The sequence below is a fragment of the Pectinophora gossypiella genome, chromosome 8 (assembly GCF_024362695.1).
Source record: "Pectinophora gossypiella chromosome 8, ilPecGoss1.1, whole genome shotgun sequence".
Classification (NCBI taxonomy): domain Eukaryota; kingdom Metazoa; phylum Arthropoda; class Insecta; order Lepidoptera; family Gelechiidae; genus Pectinophora; species Pectinophora gossypiella.
In genome coordinates, this window is record NC_065411.1 from 11,677,827 (window position 1) to 11,699,919 (window position 22,093).

Here is a 22,093-nt window from a genome sequence, read left to right on the forward strand (position 1 = left end):
GTAGAGATGGGGCTATCACCTACTGAACTATACGAGTACCAACCCGCACTGGAGTTCGCGTTAATGCGAGTTGCCACCTACAAAATTAAATGTTAGATCGAAAATAATCGATCGACCTAATATCGACTGATACATCACTGTGCTCATAAACGTCACAACACTAGTATACATACTTTAACAGATCTAATTCTTACCGCGCATTGAAATTACTGTAAAATGTTATCTTATTGAAATATACGTATAATCAATAATTGTACGGAATTGGTCGTTCTGTTTAATACAAGCTTATGGTTTCCCTTGAAAGTTAGTTGCCAAAGATGGTAGTTGTCTAGAAAATGATAGTGAATTTACGTACCATAGTATACCTATTGGTTGTAGATATAATGTTTACCCTGATTCTTTCGCATTTCCATCTACTTTCTCGTCTCCTAATCGATCGGTTTAGGGTGACGTCATCTCAGGAGTCGGACCCTCCTCTGTCTCTGTTATTACCACACGTTTGGTCTCCACAATGTACTCTTATAAACCGAATCACAGCTGTATACGAATAGTTTTTACCCTTTGAACTTTTTTATAGAATAATGATCGAAGTCAACCCACGCTTCGGCGCTTACATAATTGCTGCCCATTGTGTAAAAAATCTTTGGTGGTCATTTGGTGGGCGTGAGAATTGTAGGTACCTATGTACCTACTTCCTTTGAGCTTACGCATCTAATAACCTACGCTATGTGCCTTATAGGTGAATTTGTTTTTTTAGCTTTTCGTTGCAGAACTTTTCGTGTGATTTGACTCAGACGGAAATATTTTTGCTTTCTACGAAAGGCAATTCCTTTACTACATAAAATATTTTGATATTTACCCGTAAAATATATTCTTCACTTCTGTCTATTAGATAGATTTGGAGAATGATATTTTAAAAATCTTGAAGATAATGTTCTCTACTTATATTAATATCAGTATAATTTTCAAACAGGTTTTTGTGACTTATTGTAGGGTTCTCTTGGATAACACTTGGACGAATTGCTAAGAATTTGAAATAACGACACGTTTTATAGACATACTAATATCCCGGTACAATGAACGTTATGGCCACACTGGGCTATGATGTCATGCCGTCATTCACCCGCTTGCAAGCGAGGCGCACGAGAGGGGTTAGATTAGCTAGGTGTAGCGCGACCACGCCAGTCCGGAGCTTGAACGCAGACCGCGCGAACGCACGCACCCAGTAACGTGTTAGGTATCCGTGTTCCAAACTCAAATAAGTGATCAAAATGGCAGTAAGCAGATTGTCCATCATCAAGTTCTTGGAGCTGGTAAGCGATTAAAAAATAATAATAACTTTTTAAATTCTTCGAACGTAAACAAAGGCACACCGCCGCGCCGCCGCGAGAAAGTTTATGTAAACAGTCAGTTTACGTTCTAACATTTCTATGTATGCCCATAAACATTTTTTAAATATAGGTACTTAGTGTAAGTCTCAAATATACTAGTTGAACTAACGAAATATAGTTTTTTTCTACATTAAAACGTCGTTTCGAATGTTTCCTTTAAAGGCTTTGTACCTATCTGTGAGACTCGTGCAATGGGCGTGGGTTCATTGACTTCTTTAATTTTACTTTTATGAGTTTGTTGTGCCCTTTCTAGGGCCACGTCTTCTCCGGTCAAGTGGAAATTGTAAATCAGATATTTTATGTTAGATGTTTAGGTGACATTGTACCTATATTGGTGAGTCATGGTCTAGTGTAGATTGTCACTGTATCACAGTGTAGTGTCTGTATACTAATCATGATTATGGTGATGAATGTTCAGTTAAACGCTTCAAAATAAAATAATATTCATTTATTTGCAGGGAGCTTAGCCCATAAATGGTTACTGTAACAATTTGACCTTACGTACCTACAATGTTAGTAAACAGACTAATTGAAATTAAATTAAAAAAAAGAAATGAATTAATTATTTTGTTTATATTTAATTTATTTTATTGTAAGTAAGTAATTTAATTGATTGTTACAGTAATTGATATGGACACTGTCTGGAATAAAGATTTTTTATTGAAATTTAATTAGTCTATTTTAATTATATAATATTATACCTAACTAGTTAATCTATTTATTTTAAATAATACTCCGACAAGACGTTTACAAAACGAAAGACATATCGTCCATTGATTACAAGCTTAAGATTAAAAGCCAAAAACAGAGAACGGAAGTATAGGAAGGAGAGAAAGTACCTACCTATCGATAACTCCGATTATTTGGTGACCTACGTAGGTATTCTTAATATTTATCGAATTTAGTAGGTATATGATAAGGATGGACTTCGTTATCAATATAATAAATAGTAACATTCTCTGAAGATTATCTACCTTTTATCCGTATTTTTTTCATGGAAATAGGTATCAGACATCCATATTTTATCGATAGCTACGCACCGCGAAACTTGTGGGGGAAATTGATTGTATTTTTTGATTCTTTGCCGTAGATTTATTAGTTGATATAATTGAGCATTTTATTTATTTTTTACACCTAAAAAGTTGCTAGTATACCTACCTAATAGATTATAATTGTTTATGAATAAAATTTACTATTAGGTTCTTACGTATCTTTATGTAAAAAAAAAATGTTTTAGATATATTTTTAATGATGTAAAAAGTAATTTTAATGATTTTTCAAGCGTTATCTGCCAGTGTTCCATATTCAAACGGAATAAAGTAATGTAAAAAGTGGTAATAATTCCCGTAAATTGTACCTACCTATTGTATACGCAAACTATTTCGTAATCTGTGGTAGGTTAACCTAAAAAAACTTACTAAGTACTTAAAACAATTATATTAAGTATACATCAATTTCATTGACGGAAAATTTTGACCAGTCGTAATAGGTACAACAAAACCATGACTAAATGTCGCATTGTGGGATGAGTAATACTACAGTGTGTATACGATCATGTTTATTATTATTTAGTGGCTGTACCGGTTTGTGTCCCTGGCCTTGAACGGGCAACAGGTGGTTGAAGCTTGAATCTCGCAGCTTTTATTTTTTAATTTACAAGCTTTAAATTGTATTACTTGGATTAACTAAGTCAAAGTAACTAATAGAACTCTTTCTAACAACATAACATATTTTAAATAAGACAAAGATCAACTTCTAAAGCTCCTTAATTATAAATACAAATAAAAAAAAAGATACAGTACAATCTGGCAGCCTTATTATTTACGGAAACGGAAGGGCAAAATCTACTTATAATTCGGAAAAAGGTTAAACAAAATGTCATTTATATTGTGAATATTGGGGGTGCGTGCTTTTGTAAGCAAAACATTAACATTGTAAACATGACCTTTATATTACTAAACTTATATTATGATAAATATCAAAAGCTAACCTATAAGTATGTACGCAGATAGAGCTGAAAGTCGTAACTGTTGGTATACTTACCTATCTATGTAATTAAATCAATTGAAAAAATAAACAAGTCTTTTGGACATTTTTGTCTTTAAAAAACAAAAGATTACATTACATTACATTACATTATATTACATTACATTATAACAATAATAATAACTGGGAACGGTAGGAGCGCGGCCTGAACTGCCAAAAATGGAAAGAGAAAGGGGAGGCGTGTGCCCAGCAGTGGGATCTTGTAGGCTAGATTAGATAAGATTAGATAATAAAAATAATAGTTATAATTTTGTACCGATTTTTAATTCCGTAAGGTCTTACCGTCCGTAAGCTCTTGGTCAGTTAACGCGTCACGTTTGCTTTTGTAAGGCCTTTCATAAATATAGTATTAACACTAAGTAAACATGTTTGCCATGCTGAATATTATAAACCGGTGATTACAAGGTGGCTTAGCAGATTTTATAATATATTACTCGGTATTACAGTCAGATTATAGCCGGTATTATAGTGGTAGCCCAGTTGAAAGAGCGCTTGACTCTCATTGTAAGGTCGCAGGTTCGAATCCAACACGGGCCTAAACCTATGATTTTCGAAATCGTTTTTCGAATTTATGTCTGGATCATGAATGATTATCACGTGCTCAGCGGTGAAGGAATAACATCGTGAGGAAACCCACATTCCCGAGAAATGCGTTTCGGAGGTATGTGACCTAACATGTATTGGGCTGGTTTTCCCTTCGCGGGTCGGAAGGTCAGACAGGCAGTATCTGTAAAAAACCGGACCTGTTAAATCTTCAGGTTAGTAAGCGGACCCTGGGAAAATGGAACGCTAGGGAAATGATGATGACTGAGTATTACAGTCAGATCCACAGCTTTACTACAGTTTTACTAGCGTGGGCTATAAATATACCGTGTAGTAAGCACGTAGGAACGCCATACCGGTTTTTAATAGCTTAGTTTACTTACTACTAAAGCCGTGGCAGCCATTTTTGACAAACACTTTACTCTCATTGTGAGGACGCCGGTTTGAATCCCAGCAAGGGCCTAAACCAATGATTTTAGAATTCATATTTGGATCATAAATGATTATCACGTGCTCAGCTTAAATAGAAAAAAGAAAACGTTTGTTTGATCTGTCTTATAATTTCATAATTTATCTTTGACCTTGGAAACTACCCAGGAGGTTTATTATGAATCGATAGATTACCTATATTGCGCATTTACCGACTTATGGGTGTAGGTATATATGATTTATTTTGTTGATTATAACATGTAGTCATTATTATAAATACTTGACAAAGTTACTAACAATAAAATCTAACTTAGTCACGTGTTTCTAAGTCGCTATTTAATACATTTATATAGATAAATAACGTAGGTACCTACGTAGTGTACTTAAATATAACCGCATAGATATACCTACATAGTTGTAGGCAGACAAAATAAACGTTGATGGGTGACAAAATTAACCTACTGACAAAATGCTAATTAGGTTAATAGCTTGCGAGTAGGTATTTAATTGTTCTTTCAGTAAAATTTGTTGTGCTCGCTTTGTTTACCTTTATATTTCATTAAAATCTTTCTAAAACATTTTAAGTAGGTATATTGTTTTACAGGTCACAATTAAATACATAAATTTGACAATAAAGTGACGTCATAAAAGTTTTGTCAGTTGGTAAAATAGTCGCATTTTGAGTTTTGACAAGTTCAAGTTTAAAAGTTGTAGTAAAATTGACTTGATTCAAACATTGCTCATAGCTATTTAAGGATATAGGTATTATTAAATAGGCTATTTAATGTCGGAAATAATAAATAAATCTTGAAGGCCATTTAGGATTTATTCTTCGTTTGTCCCACTGAGTTTTGTCCCACATAAAAAATTCCTATGTCGTCCCGAACAATATTCTTCCTTCGTCCCAAAATATAATTTTAAATATTTTATTCCTACTTCGTCCCATTTTGTATTCCTTATACGGCCCATGTTTTTTTATATGCCAAACTTACTATATTGTACAATCAGCAAAAAAGGATTACCTATTATTTTAAATATTACTCGTATTATTTTATTATAATAAAACTTAATAAATATTTTTTTTATATTTTTAATTGTAAATATTGCCTAATTATTGTTTCTCATAGATCTGACTGTTCTGTATTTATTTAAAATTATTATAACATAACATTTCTGTGATTTTGAATGTGATACTGAATAATAAAAGTGATTTATATTTTAATGATAAGACTTGTTTTATTGGTATTTAACTTTAAAAAAATAAGTAAGTAAGTATTCTTTTTTGTTGACTATACCTTTAAAGTACCTACTTATAATTTGGGACGAAGCAAGACTTCGAAATTGATATGGGACGAACTAAGAATTTTTTGGAATGTGGGACAAAACTTCAGGACGAACGAGGAATAAACCCCATTTAGTTTAGATACTATAAACTTTCAATCGTAATTCGACATAACTACTACTACTACTTACTACGTACTTTGTTACTAGCGCATGTACGTGGGTCGTTCTTCTTTTTTATCGACAATGATCTGTCTTACGTACTGCTTTTAATAAGTTATGTTTTAGAATTTTATTACATGTTTCTATTGTCCAAAAATATAGTTATCTTATTATACTCAAAATACAAGCAAAATACTAATCGGTTCCTCAATTAGTTATTAACGTAGCTTCATTGTTTTTCACAAAATTTTGTGACAGAGTGGTATATTGAAATGCTGTCTCCGATGAAAAGGGCCACTCTGTCACAATATTTTTTGGAATGCGCCTGCAAAGAAAAGTATGTTACCAAGATAAAGAGAACCACTAAATAGTCCTTTACGGACAGATCTTTATATGATGTTTTAAAATATTTATTGCCGTTATAATTTTAAAGATGTTAAGTCCGATTAATTGGGAAAATGTATTTTTATTGTCGATAAAAAAGAAGAACGACCTACCTATCGAGGCGATTTTACAATATATCATGATACAAAAGGAAGTGCCTACCCACTTATTAAAGTTATTTGAGGCATTCATCATACCACCTCAAGCACTTATATATTGCCGCCCTATATAATTATACCATAGAGCTTTAACTAAAAAAGAACTGAGATTGAACTTTAAAAGTGTACCAAGAACTTTTCCAGTTCTTATCTCGTATGATGGAAAAGGACCTTACTCGTTTGTTTATTTAGGTCATTGACAATACCTTCTTTCACAGGATATGTCTTGTTGAGTTCAATCAATTACACTGAACATGCACTCATTGCAATAATATAGCAAGCTAAATATAAAAACTTCAATATTTGCACAGTAATAAATGAGTATATCCAGCTTACGACATCGTATCAACAGTGGCTGCAAGTTGTCTTTGATAACTTGTGGCTCTGCCCACCCCATTAGGGATTACGGGCGTCATTTTATGTACATGAGACGTAATATACCTGCAGTCGGTTGCTTATGATTGTTATGGTCTATATAATAGGTACTACAATATTATGTAACATATACATTATACATACCTTCATAATATCGATGATAATGATGGCATTTATGACACATTATTATTCTAAGTACGTAATGGAACACCGAAGTACGTTAATACCTACCTATACCCACCTAAACCTATTGATATTACAATGAATTGAACGAGCCATATTCCTACAATTATGATTAATTCAAACCTACTGTGTCATTCTGTAACTATTATTTCGTGTCTATTAATTACGTTGTCAAGGAACTTCATTAGTAGTGGTCGCACTGCGTGATAAATTGAATTAACCTACTTATATTTTTAATAGTAATATTTTTTATTTCTTAATAGTTCTTCAGGATTGGTGCACATCTTATATGGTATATAAAAAAAATATATTTATTCATAAAACATAACAAAGTTCGCTGACGAGACTTCCCAGTAAGTAACAGTAGTACTTGTGTTGGGAATGACTCGCAACCTCCCTTTGGATGGCACAATCGGAGAACAATAAAATAAAAACTAGAACTAATAAAATAAAAACCAACTTAAAACTAGAAACAAGAGTGTGTGTGTGCCGTATATACCATTGGCGATAGTACCATTAGTGATGGAATTTATCGAATCGTTATGGAATGGTCTTTCTTGACATAACGATACAAGATGTGCACCAATCCTGAATAACTATTAAGAAATAATAAATATTACTATTAAAAATATAAGTAGGTTAATTCAATTGTATTTTAATTTAATGCTTATATGTATTGTTAAATTTTACATTGATGACATGGGTTCAATCCCATCGAATTCAATATTTTAACCATCGAATTAAACATTGATTGCCGAGGTTCGCGCCCAACTGGGCACCCTCAGGCCTGTTGTCTTAAACGTTGTATCGGGTGAGAGCCTTCAGCGCTCCCCATTTGTCCGGCCAAGTAGTTAATGCCATCTGCGGCAAATCTACATTAAGTCACGTCAAAAAAAAAACATTGATATCCTATTTTAATAAAACTACTGCTCTCTAAATATGATCCCAAAATATGAGCTTACATTGAAATAAAAAAAAATAAGTGTAATAAATACACTCACTTCTCGCCAGTTATGTTTGAATCCCATGTAATAAGGGGCGAGCCTATTGCCATTAACCGGACACAAATCCTGGAAACCACGTGATATCAATTATTGTTTTAAAACGTTTTTCTTTTACAATACCTATCCGCTCCGACTCGTAGTCATACGCTTGTTATTAAAATTCAACATGAGTCACTCAGGTTGAAGGTAACTCAGTTTTCGATCTCTAGGGCCCAGTAGGTATATTAATTGTGTGGTCACATACAAATTACTTACAATATTTGATGTTCTTGTTTGTTCCCTGTGGTATGTCATAGTTTAATTTTAGTGATGATGCCATGTCAATGGGCACTCTATAAGTCATCAGGTCCAACAGGTTTTCCATAGGTAGGTTACCTACTTAGTTAAATATAATATAAACTACGCATTTTATTTACAAAATGAACTAAGTTAGCTACTGCGTTAGATAAATGTTTATCATTTTAGTATTTATCTGATGTACTTATTTATAAATACATCATCATCATCACTAATTTAAGAGCCACGCTCTTGTCGGTGTAGCATTCTCTATGCTACTTTTTAGGGAAAAATAGAGCAGTGGTTTCCCTCTTGCCTTCTGCCGCGCAGTGCTCTGTCTGACGCTATGAAGACATTAAAAAAAATACATCTTAAAGCTAATAAATAGATCTTTTTAAAACTTGGTAGTATGTCTTCTCGTTATCGTTTCAATACTTTATATGTTTTCCTTCCTAGTATTTTCTCAGTCTAAATTATCATACGCGACCTTGGCTTCCTAGTAAGAACTAACTAACCTAGCCTGATACCAAAATTTGAATATTTCCTAACACATTTTACTGAACTTTACTCCTTATGTGAAAACACTGTCCTGCCAATAGGTCACGCTGTCATATCCGTTACCGTTAATGGATTATAAGTACCTACTTATATAGTTCCGAGAACAGGAAAATTTAATACATACACCTATTACTGTAGGTCATATTTGACAGCGTCAAACTCATAATAAAAGAGAGACAACATGGAAAACTGTACCTTATAACTACGAGGTTAAGGAATCGTTTAATATTATGTTTAACTACTATAATGTAAACATTATTATGTCCACCAGCGATATACCAACCTGGATACTTAGGTCAACTTTTTTCTAGGCCGCCATCTGTTTTACGTATAAACAAATAGGTAGAAAACCCTACTATTCTCCGAAAGAGTTTATCTGGAAATAACACAGCTGTCATTGTTTTGTTTTCTAACTCAATATCAATAAAAAGCAATCACTTTATACCTCTTTGAAAACTTACAGAAATAGAATTCCTAAAACGAACATTTGTAGCACATTGCATGTGTTCACTAAAAATATATTTTTTTTGGCGGGGTCAACGTCCGGCCATCTTTGGATGGGATGTATTCAGTTTGGTGATGTGCAGAAGAGTCAAAATCTGAATGTAATGTATTGTACCGGGTGAGAGCCCTCAGCGTTCACCATTAGTTAATGTCATTTGCGGCAAATCTAATAAGTCACTTCAATAAAATTGGCTCTGCCTGCCCACTAAGGCATACGACCGTGCTGTTTGCAACACCTGACTATGATACAACGTGAAACGTGTACAAAATGCTAAACATAATTCATTATCATTGGCAACCGTTCCTCAATTGTTTCGCGTAATAATGAAGTCATTTGAGGATTACCCACGTATTTACAATCAAAGTATGTATGTCAAGTCAAATGAGTAGGTATAGGATGGTAAGAATCATGAAACGAGATTGACAATAGAGTTGTTAACAAGTAAAAATCAGTTACTTTTTACTAAAAGAAACTAATATGGAATTTGTATGAGAAAGCAACATGTGACGTCATAGAAAAACGTAACAAAATGTCGCACTTATTATTATATTTTTCTCTATTGACATTCATAAATAGTGTAAATAGAAAAAAGTTTTTTGACACCTTTAGATCTGTCTTTATGTAGTAATCAGAATTTTATAATTTATCTTTGATCTAGGAAACTACCCAATATATTTTTATTGTAATGTTATCCACTGCCTTTGATAAATAAAGCCATTATTTTATAAGATTTTTTACGTGACTTATTCTATATTTCCCGCAATCTACTGAGATAAAATGGTAACACAAATGCACCTAGTTTTTTTAGATAGAAATAATTGAAATCGGATTCCTTAAAAACTTTACAGTAAGGTGGAGGCGTTAATCTGCCTACTTATTTCAATAATCCGTACTCAATACCCATTCATCTGCAATGAACACAGCAAATTCCAAACAAAAGGAGATTCTCCGGACGTTCTAGAAACAAAGGAAAGAAAACACCGTAAAGAAAAGGAATTTCAATCAGTTGAAGCGTAAAACTCATGAATTGAGACGAAGCGAATTCCAACAAGGTACTCACTCGTATTAGCACGCAAGTAAACAATATAAAAGATTATATTAGCATAAAAAACGACGAGTAGCGTATTGCGACATAATAATGAAGTCATCGGAGACTGAATAAGAGCGTGGAACGGCTCACTTTTGCAAGGACATAAAATCCTACTGGCAACGCTGTTGTCGTACATTGGTGACCCGTTCCTGGAATGCTCCTGTTGTAAAAAAAACTTTAATCGAAAGGACACTGGCTGCTTTTCTTTTTCAAATTGTTATTTCTTGTATCTGGTCTTATCTGCCTAAATATTACGAAATAAAGCACTCTACAGGGCTCTATAGTCATCGGCGGCGTTGCGGGAACTCGTAGACTCACAAGTGATGCAACAATTTTTATTTTTACTTTATTTTATTTTGTTTGGGGAGCTTACAGCTTAATTCACACAATGTTACACTTAATAGTAAGTAAAGGCCAATTACAAGCTACCACAAATAAATAAAAAAGAGTTATACAACAACAATCATCTACTGCAGATGTTGTGACCAATCATCCCCCTAGCATTATCCCGTTTTTCACAGGGTCCGCTAACCTGACCTGAAGATTTGACAGGTTCAGTTTTTACAGAAGCGACTGCCTGTCTGACTTTCCAACCCGCGAAGGGAAAACCAACCCAATACAGACACATACACATACCTCCGAAAATGCATTTCTCGGGAATGTGGGTTTCTTCACGATGTTTTCCTTCACCGCTGAGCACGTGATAATCATTTAAGATCCAAACATGAATTCTAAAACAAATTCGACAATCATTGGCCAATTATGCTATGTCATTTTGTGTAAGTTATGTTACATTATACTGAATGACTCGTGTCATTTGTTTACCTACTTACATATTTTGCATATGAATAACACTAGCTGGCCTAGACGTATATCTCCGGTAGCATCGTCTATAGCACAACACGCGTGTGTGCCTAAAAAACCAGTTAGCAATTCATATCACGTAGACGACTATGTAATCAAACAGATAGCACACTCAAAACAGGATGTTTGACAGTTAGTCAGTTATATTATACGCATTGTGTCATCCTTTGAATAAGCCAAGGATGACCGAATTTCATGTGCCGATAAACTGCTATGACAGACAATGATTCGATATTTATTTATACTTTCGTTAATTTGTAGCCGGCACGCAACAAATACAACGAAATATGTATTTATATTCTTTTAAAATTTTGTTATAGTCGAGCTGTGTCATATTGTTTAACTCGTTTTGTGTTTTAACTTTCTAACTAATACAGTTATTTAAGCGTGTAGGTACCTATTGTGTGCGTGAACATTTTGTGAAGAACCTACGCATATGATCCGCACGAAAGTTGGTTGCATTATGTTCTTATGATGACTCATACTCTACTTTATTCTTGTTTACTCAGTTGTTCCAATTCAAAACATGCTCTCTCTTTCTTTCAATAAAGGCAACATTCCCCTCAAATTCATATTATTCAATACTTTTACCTTTTGTACGTACCAGCAGCAGTGCATCAGTATCTGTTGATTCTGTTACTATCATAACTGTACCTATAGTTGTTAAGTTCATTTGTCCAATAAATACATTTTACTTTTTTAATGGTTGGCTACAAGTTGTCTTGTAATTACGTCGCTGTGTATTTTTTTGCATCACGCCTTATAATTTCAAGAACCAGTGTGTCTTATGATTCGGAACATGATTGAAAAAGATTTGACATTAAGGTACCTGTCATATATTGTTCAGAATCCCTGTCACGTTGGTCTTTTGAAGTACCTACATAACAAAAAATGACCCTGTATAAATACAAATGCGTTTATCACTCGACCCTGTCTTTCACCCAAATCGGCAAAAAAATAGGGCGACCTCGCCGCCTCGAGGCGAGGTGCTCTGGCCTCGCGGCGTGCATCCATCGGACGTGGTTATAGCTCTGACATCACCGAGCCTAACACAGCGCGGATTACGTCACCACCAGATATAAGCGAGTTGACGACATTGTCCCAGAAATAAGGCAAACGACTTGTGGGATGCGGCTTCCTTTGCCGGTCGCATGTTGTTAAATCCTAAAATAGGACAGTCGTTTATTCACGATTAATTGGCCTCTTTTTACCACTCTCAAAGAATAGGTAAAATGTTACTTTACCAATGCATTAACACAAACTATGCATTGTAGACAGAGTCTGAGCAAACACAACCGTGTTTTGGGATCAGTCTCAAAAAGGCAACTTCCGTTACTCTTAACACTAACGCACCCGACAACTAAATGCATAATTAGTTTAACAGAAAAATAAAAAATGTGAGGAGGGAAGACAATGCCTCTTTATCAGCCATAAAGTTTAGTTCACTTACTCGACTACGAAGAGGCAAAAAGAGGGTTAGGGTTTTTGATCGCTATGCACTTTTAACAAATTATACCATATGTCACTTGAAGCGTCCTGATTGTCTGGTAGTTATAGGTTCTGTGACGTCACACTAAATTCAACGTAGCGCCCTCTACACGACATTGAATGATAAGAAAGTTGTTGTAATTACAAGAATCTATATATTCTGTATTACAAAATAATTTGTTGTTGTTTCCAGGCGCTGACATGCTCGTGCGTGGCGCTCCACTACCACAGCTACAACCCCGAGGCTGACATCGGCATGCTGGTTACCGGGACCTTCATCGGCTTCCTCATCATCTTCGCCGGCGCTGCTGCTGGTAAACATCTTTCCTTGATTACTTTCTTCCTCTTCCGCAGAGATGGCATATTATGATTCTCTTCGGGGCAAATCAATTCTTCAATAAGCTGCGTCATATTGGTTGTTAACTAGTATCTATAAAACAGGATATCACAAGGAGACGCATAACAATATAAGGTCACGACTATGTCCCAATGGGGTAGTCAGAGGTACATCTATCGTAAAATGAACTAAGTACCTGCACCATACGAAGATAGTTGATAGGAATAAGTAGTGAGCCGTATCACCGTCTATAACGGTCGAGCCAGAAGTAAGATGATCCGTGCTTCAGAAGGCACGTTAAGCCGTTGGTCCCGGTTACTACTTACAGATGTAAGTAAGAAATAACCACTTACTAGACTTGGATGCTTGGACACTTATCATGACAGATTCTGTGAGCTCGACCAGTAGTACATTCAGCAATCTATTACCGCATTTTGAAACCGAAGATCACCGTTTCCGATCGCATTTAATCACACTTGAGTTCAATTAGTCATAATCGGCTGTGAAGGACATCCATTATGGTTTTTCTTACCCACTTCATAGAGCTCATTTTTGCGTAGATTTTAACACTCGCCATAAACAAACCAACGATTTTAATTTTGTTTGTGTTGGATTACGAATTTACTTGCAATTTTAAAGTGGTATTTTTTTTTCCTTATTTTGCGACCGTGAAAACTAGATTTAGATAAGTGTAACCACATTACTACGTGATGTAGCTTAGTCAAGGGCAAGTTGAATTTTTCACTAGTATTTCAGTAAATAAGTAGATGAAAAAATGTTTAGTTTACATTATTCTACTTAATCACGTTAGTCTAACAGAAAGCTCGATGAGGCGTGGGTACTTTATATTGCGATGGATGTACCTCTGACTATCCCATACGTAAACTGCCTATATACGTCCCACTGCTGGGCACAGGCCTCCCCTCAATCAACCGGAGGGGGTATGGAGCATACTCCACCACGCTGCTCCACTGCGGGTGGTGGCTGACTATCCCAATTGGGATAAATTCGAGTGCTTATATTTACCCTATGTTAGGTTATGATTACCGTACTTTTGAAATCTTATCTTAGCTCCCAAACGAAGGAACTTATTTTGATTTTAGTTTTTACTTCTATTCATAGATTTTGAAATATTTTTTATTATTGAATTCACAGATGATAGATTTTAATTTAGCTAATGGCCCCGAATACTGCGGGCTGACACGTTTTAATTTTATTTTTAAGTTATATCTGTTATTTTCTTATCCGTCGAAAAGGACTGTTAATTTTAAAATGAATGAAAAACCCGGGCGAATAAAATAAGCATCTCGCGCATATGCATCCCGTTTAATGTGTGCTGCCAACTTAATTCTGTCGGATTATTGGCCAATATAAAATTATGGAAGGGCTTTCTAAGTTTCTGCCTAAAATATATCTGTGTTCCAAAACTTTTATGCCTGTTGATTACCCGCCCCTTTCTTTTTCAGCGGATAAGAAAAGACAGGTACAACATAAAATAAAATTAGATAGTGTGTACAGGAATCAGCACCTTTATAGTTATTAATTAGATGTTGCGTGGTGCGCTCGCTGCTACAGCAGATTCGGGGGTCTTTTATTTGTTCGAAACTGACCATTCACCTCTATTTCATCTAATATTTCAGGTTACGTCATGCAGACTCCCTCCCACAAGCGTGTGGACATCTTCTACTCGCTCGCCGGTGTCGGCCTCTTCGTTGCCAGCGGTGCCATCATCATTGACAGGTAAGCAGCCATATCCAGTTGTAGAGAATAATTTACATAATAGGCCTAAGGCACGCATTTCGCGCGTTGTCTAAGAGGATCTTTCAACTATAAAGAATTAATCGACCCTAGTAGGCCGATAGCGATAAAGCTATTGTCGAGAGCTGATTGGCCGGGTCTATGGCTTTCCCTGATAGTGGCCAAATTAGCTTGTATAGGTACTTAGGTATATGGGTGTACTGATTGTAACTGTACCTACCTACCTCCGCACAATTTGAATCATCATCGTCATTATATAATATGTAAAAGCCATGCTGTCTTGTCGGAGCAGCATTCACAAATAGAATATCGTAAACAAAAAGACCAGGCCGGGAAATTCATCGATAGGTAAATTTATCGAGACCACGAGGCGTGCAATACGGCGTTTAATGTGCCCAAAACCACACATTCATCTCTAAAAATACCTATTTACCTACGTTGTTGTCTAAAAATAGATATTTCCTGCAATCTTCTGCAAATGCAGCTCTTTTGAAATGAAACTGATATAAACTATCAAATGATACTGGAATATTTTAAGCTAGTCATATCTACTGTGCTATTTGTTACGGTTTTGTTATTGTAGGTACCTACCTACAATACCTACTTAGGTATTCTATGTATAAATTGCTTATAAGCACAATACTTACCGTTTCATTTGTTCAGATTCCAGGGTCAGTCCAACGAATTCGCCAAGAAGAACTTGGCGAAGGCTTCCCTGGCCATCATTAACGGAGCCGTACTTCTGCTAGATGCCGTCCTCACCCAGCGTGGTGGCTAAGCACCCTCTATCGTCAGCGCCGCACAACAGAAACTCAACACAGACACCTAGCTGCTAGGTATTATCAACACAAACCACTAGATGGCGCTGTTCTGAAACCTGCATTATTATAATGTTATTATTATAAGGCTATGAAAGCAGTTATTTATTTCGCGCCTTCTATTCGCTAAACTTTTATAAAGTTTACAGAATACTTTCTAAGGTGAATAGAAAGTAGTTTATATACTTTTTCAAGCACTGTTATAGTAAGTACCTTAAATGTTGTTGTTGTAATTCCCTTTTATCCGTCTGAAAATTGTTATCTATATAGATATTCAATTATATGCTTTATTTATCTAAGTGTCCAGGCTTTGCTATAAATAAGACTGCAATTTACTAAGATTGCATAATTATATTATAGCTTTACTAGTCGATAATTTACGATACATCCCTAAACAGTGAAAAGATACCTACTCATTTCAATTCATTTGTAAAAAGAAAAATATTTTCATAGATGGCAGCGCCTACATTTACATAAATATAAATAAATCCGACCAAATATAAAAATATTAAACAAAAACGAATTAAGTAAATGAGTCTTCTAAAAATAAGATTTTTCTATTATTTTTTTATATCGAAACCTGATTCACAAACTTAGCAAGATAAGAATTAAATGTTATAATAATTTAGTGTCTACGCTAGACTATATAATTACATAGATTGTAGTTAACTTATTTTCCAAATATTAAAACTTTTCTGATATTAATATTGTGCAACATGATTATAAATTATATCGAATATTATAAATATTTTTTTTAGAGTTGTTACTAATTAAATGATACAGTTTCTTTTACTCACGTTTTCGGTAAAATTATATATGTTTATGTATAGTTACACTAGTTATTATAAATAAGTCCCGGGTAACTTAATGCTTTACGTTGAATTATACATTCTGTTTGAGTACGTCGTCTCGTAATCAAATGGAAGATGTAAGTACATTTTTTATAAATTGTCACGTAATAATTAGATATGTTTGTTTTATTTCCACCTTACATTATTTCCGTACAAGTAAATAGACCTACTTATATCAACCGTGCGTTCGTCAGTCTAAATTTCTTCGTCAAATATTATTGTTTCATACAACAGACATAGTAATTTAAGATCATTAGTTACCCCCTTTACTTACTTACCTGTCAAGATCCGTGTTTATTTATTAGAGTCAGTCAACACATAAGAATAAAGTAAGTATACGTATAAATAACTTTGAAGTACTCACATTCATACATTACGACGCAGACAATACACTGATAGTAATGAACAAAAACTTTATGAACAAAGATGAATCATAAACGTTACATGTCAAGTGCATTATTTTTTCAAATATTACTTAATGTTGCAAAATGTTCAAATTTAACAGATAAGGCAGTGCATGTAGCGGATTCTACGTTTGACCCCAATGGAATTACTGTAGTGATATGGAAATACAGTGATTCTGTGGAGGTGATGGTGACGGATGTACTTACAACTTATCATGGGTCTGTTGTCACTCTTGCGGTACAGAATAGCACAGAACCTGTAATTGAACGCCTGTATAACAAAATACGCGTCAAACAAACCATTTTCATCGCAAGTTGCCCAGAAAACTTCGAATATATGGCTAAAATGCTAAAGAAACATGTAGTTAACTCCATCCGTGCGATACTGATACTGTGCAATCGTGGAACCGATCAGTCTGCGGTAACTAAAGCTACCAAAGCTGCCTGGGAATATGACATAGGAAATATCGTTGTCGTAACTACTGACGACGAAGAAGAAACTGAACAGTTTTGGACATATTTCCCATATGGCAACGGTGATTGTGGAAACTATACAGCTGTGCCGTTTGATCTCACTACCGACAACTATTTTCCTAGGAAATTTCACAATTACCACGGATGCCCTATTAGAGTAACGCTTCTTAAATTCTTACCCTATGTCGTGTTGGAAAAACAGAATGGTACTGTTGTATCTATCAGGGGCATCGACGGTAACATTCTTAATTTAGTCATGAAAAAACTGAACGCGACGTATGATATTGTGTCATCCACAGATCACGGTGGAATAGGGACCATGGTAAACGGGACACCGACGGGGTCAATTGCTGATCTTGTGAACAACCACGCTGATATATTATTACCAGCCATACTGCTTACTTACCCAAGGTATCCCAAATTGCAGTTCTCTTACGTGTATCAAACTCTGGACACATATTGGTGTGGCCCAAATCAACGAGAGATTTACAAGTGGGCAAAAGTACTGCTTCCATTTTTTACCAGCATCACACCTCTCATCATAGTAACTTTCACCGTATTCATTGTGGCCACCAAAATCATCCGACGATATGCACTTTGCCGACCGGAAAGAAAACGTGGTGTATTTTTCATGTCTTTTGTAATGTTTCTTGGTCAAGAAGTAAATTTTGAGACAAAATGCTGGCTGGTGAACAGCTTATTTATAATGTGGATTTGGTTCTGCATGATTGTGAGGATCGCATATCAAGGAGATTTAGTGGACGGACTGCAGAAAGATTTTTTGGAGCCTCCCTTAGGAGTACTCGAAGAAGCTATCGACAAAGTTAATGGCTACGGCGGTGTGGAAGTATTTCACCAGTACTACAAAGACCATCCAGCAGGAGAAAAGTTTCAAGCATTGAAATTGGACGAAATACCGATATACATCAAGGATATCGCTGAGGGGAAGCGATTTTTGATAATTACTGATATTTTGTTGGTGAAGTATTTCCGTGAAACTCTTCAGAAACTGGAGAAGCCGGTGGCAAGAGCGCCGGTATGTACGTGCATGCGAGCGGCCTGGCCGGCAGCTGAGGAGACGCAGCGACTCACATTTCTCGTGGCGGAGACCGGCCTCATTGAGAAGATCATGGACGACTTCCACTACGAGACAATGCGATACGGCAATCAATCTGACACGCGAGAAGCGCAACCTCTCACCATGGATACTGTAGGCGCTTTATTCTATGGTTTACTTGCCATGTTTTTTGTTTGCTTCCTAATATTCTGTGCAGAACTTATATGTCATAAGTATGAACTGAAGAGTCCATTTAGCCGTAAATTCAAAGTGAAGTGAGCTCGTTTAGTGGAGGGTTAGAGAATAAGCTGATGTGATGGAAATAGCTTGTTGACTGGCAGACAGATGGACGGACACGGACAATTAGCCTGATGCGTAGCGCTTCCCACCGATCTGATTCCACGTAATGAATTATTCTAACGATAGGAAATAGAAAATCCGTTAACTCATCTAAGTAGATGTGCTTACTTTTATTTTGGTATAATTTGGGGTTGTAGTTTTAACAATTTATTTGGATTGTTGCTGAATAAGTATATCAATTATATATTTATTTTTTTATAAAATATTGATGGAGTTTAGTAAAACTATTACCTATATAAAGAATCAGTATTACCACGTGCAACGGACGATGTTTCTGCAATAACTTTTCTCACAATTCCTTGAACCAAGGGTCACATTTACATGAGTGTGAGTACCTTCAGGATAGTTGCAATTTTATTAAGTACCGTAAGCCTATGCCATCTGAATGATGCTTAAAATATACTTATGGGTAATTTATTCATATTTTTACAGTATAAACCTTCTACTAATAATACAAGATTGTAACGGAAACATATTACAACGTCAAACATTTTTCTTCTGCATCCGTCTTTTTTAAAACAATGTATGTTAGATTTAATATATTTTACATTTTCTTCGATGTATTCTGTCAATATAGTGCTGTATACATACATAATATCACGCTTATTTCCCATTGGGGTGGGCAGAGAACAGAGTAATTTAAGTGAGTGTTAATTAAAGTCAAGTGCATATTAATAAGTTCCGGCTCCACTGGTGTGGCACTCTTGACCGAATTTTAGCTTTTCCCTTACAATTGTGTAGAAAAATAAATGGGACTCATAGCAGCATGAGGTTTTATTCTAGTCGCTGTATACTCGCCGGCGAATGCTTTCAGGGGTGGTCAAATATTCAGGCGTCACATACGGCGACCGCGCGGCTCGCTCTACTATAATACTAATTAAATGTTTAGACTTTCGACATTGTGGAATATGTGGGCATGTACTATTAAAATGTACCGATTTTCATCCCCAGTTTGAGCGGCAATCTCCATGTTTTAAAAAAGGTGGTATATTTTGTGAGAGACAGAACTTACTTTTAACCAAAAAGACATCTTCGATGAGGGATTTTCCAGACTACGTATCCCAAAAAACTTATAGACGGCGTTGTACAGATTTGTCTTTGTTTAACCTTCTGATTTCATGGATAACAGATGTATGCATCTTTTATCTTTCTTTTTGGGTATAAATGATGACCCTTGTTATTACACCCAGGCACAACACATCTTCCACCCATTATTAATATAGGAACTTATTTCAGGAACTCGGTGGCGCAGCGGTAAACGCGCTCGGTCTGCGATTGTTGAAGTTAAGCAGCTTTCGCAAAGGCCGGTCATAGGATGGGTGACCACAAAAAAAAAGTTTTCATCTCGAGCTCCTCCGTGCTTCGGAAGGCACGTTAAGCCGTTGGTCCCGGCTGCGTTAGCAGTCGTTAATAACCATCAATCCGCACTGGGCCCGCGTGATGGTTTAAAGCCCGATCTCCCTATCCATCCATAGGGAAGGCCCGTGCCCCAGCAGTGGGGACGTTAATGGGCTGATGATGATGATGAAGCAATATAGGTAGCAACATAATTATACGTATCTGGTCCAAATATCAAGCAACAATTATTTTTATATATGCCTCTGCCATTACATTATATTTTTGAATAATTATGTACCCCAAGTAATGAGAAAATAGGCAATTATCACGTTAAATCTGAACTGCGCCATCTGTATTGTTTTCGAGGAACGTAGCCTCGAAAGTCCCATATTCAAGGCCGCCAGATTGTACTGTATCTATCTTCATCTGTGTGAATTTGTTTTGTATGTTGTGTGCAATAAAGTATATTTGATTTGATTTTGATTTGATTTGATTAACCCAAACCCGTAAAATACATAGGCACGATATTAAATCAGACGCTTATGCAATTATGCACTCGTAAGTAACTATTTTAATTTTAAAACAAAGGAATAACTACCCCCGCGCAATTCTCAATTTATTAACCAAGATAAGGTTGCATGCAATTTTTTGTCATTCTGGTTTTACATCTACTGCAATCAAAATAAAGTTAGCAAAGGAATATAAACATGATATTTGCGAGTTTAGTCGACGAGTCGAGTGAGTCAATTTTATTTTGCACTTGTTATTTCTTTCTCGTTAGTTTTTATTTCAAGAAGTGTATAATTTTACATAAGTAAGTAAGTAGTATTATTTATTATTCTACTATGCCCAAAAATTACTTTCGTAATTGTTTTCGCCAATCTAATACAATCTGTGTAACGTGAAGGTACACACGCTTGTGTTCACAAGCTCACTACGACGAGCAGGTCTAGATATAATCAGGCAAATTGTGTCAGAAACTCAAGCGAAGCGTGGAAATTGGCAAACACTGGCCAGCCCCATTTGCCAATGAAAATCAAACACGGGTAACCCACCTTTGATCAGACCATTCCGAACTTATGCTACGGCTGTGCATAATTTAAATTGCAACACAAATACCGAAGAAGGGTGAATTCTGATGTCTTAACGAGGAAGTTGGATGCGCAGTTTTGTTAGTTGGAATTTGTAAAGTCCAGTTCAAGTTTTGTAGCAGTTTCATTATGTGTTCTTCATGTTTGGTATGAAACATGGGTTTCAATCGCAGAAACATTTGTAATATAATAAACATAGTACATTAAATAGCAATTTCTCTCGTAGCGGTTCGTAGATTAAGTAATCGTACAGCAGCTAGCATCCTATAACAATTTACCTCAGCGCAAAAGGTTATTTCAGTTCTTAATGACTAAAATATTCAGGCGTTTATTTATATCAAAACCAATATCATATAAATGTCAGTCTAAAATTTCCAATAAAAGTCCTAAAACAATTCTTTCGAAATCCAGCCAATTTTGCTCGTGAATTCGTTTAGTATTATATTGTTTCTCGTATCACTGCAAGTATCAAATTTACATTTTGACCACGAAAATATGTAAATGTCCGTTCATATTGTTCACAATTTATATGCGACGGTATGGATTCGCATCTTGAGGATTCTGTGTTCACTAGACAAAAGGATTGTACCCAAATTAGGATTTGTGGCTCGTTTATAGATAGCTATATTGTATCGCATAGCGTTACGTTAGTACCTAAGTACACTGTTTTTTATATTTTGTAGGTAGGTAAGTACATTAGCATGGGTAAATTACAAATAAACTAACTTAACTGAGGTACTAAGTAAATCTGTATTTATCATTGTCTAAAAACAATTACAAAGTTTAGCTCAACGGGTATTTGATTAAGATAAAGACCGAAAAAATAAACTCTCACTTTTGTCGTTAAAGTCAACAATCAAGGCATAGG

At 35.4% G+C, this 22,093-nt stretch overlaps 2 protein-coding genes across 2 annotated transcripts in view; both read left to right on the top strand.

The window, feature by feature from the left end:
• The first annotated feature begins 1,154 nt into the window (after positions 1–1,154).
• Positions 1,155–16,617, top strand: LOC126368675 (uncharacterized). Its single transcript, XM_050012769.1, has 4 exons — positions 1,155–1,313; positions 12,931–13,051; positions 14,715–14,814; positions 15,496–16,617. The coding sequence occupies exons 1-4, from the start codon at positions 1,272–1,274 to the stop codon at positions 15,608–15,610; spliced, it is 378 nt and encodes a 125-aa protein (XP_049868726.1). The 5' UTR covers positions 1,155–1,271; the 3' UTR covers positions 15,611–16,617.
• Positions 16,618–16,726: 109 nt separating this feature from the next.
• LOC126368653 (uncharacterized) overlaps positions 16,727–22,093 on the top strand; it is a 338,846-nt gene continuing 333,479 nt past the window's right edge. The window contains exon 1 of the mRNA XM_050012742.1: positions 16,727–20,132. Coding sequence (XP_049868699.1) covers positions 16,928–18,715 — 1,788 coding nt within the window. The 5' untranslated portion in view covers positions 16,727–16,927 and the 3' untranslated portion in view covers positions 18,716–20,132. The remainder of the gene's footprint in view (positions 20,133–22,093) is intronic.

Excerpts from the sequence above, each read along its gene's own strand:
- LOC126368675 (XM_050012769.1), top strand. The coding sequence starts at position 1,272 with ATGGCAGTAAGCAGATTGTCCATCATCAAGTTCTTGGAGCTG. Across the intron at positions 1,314-12,930 it reads TCATCAAGTTCTTGGAGCTG|GCGCTGACATGCTCGTGCGT; the intron begins GTAAGCGATTAA and ends TGTTGTTTCCAG. Across the intron at positions 13,052-14,714 it reads CTTCGCCGGCGCTGCTGCTG|GTTACGTCATGCAGACTCCC; the intron begins GTAAACATCTTT and ends CTAATATTTCAG.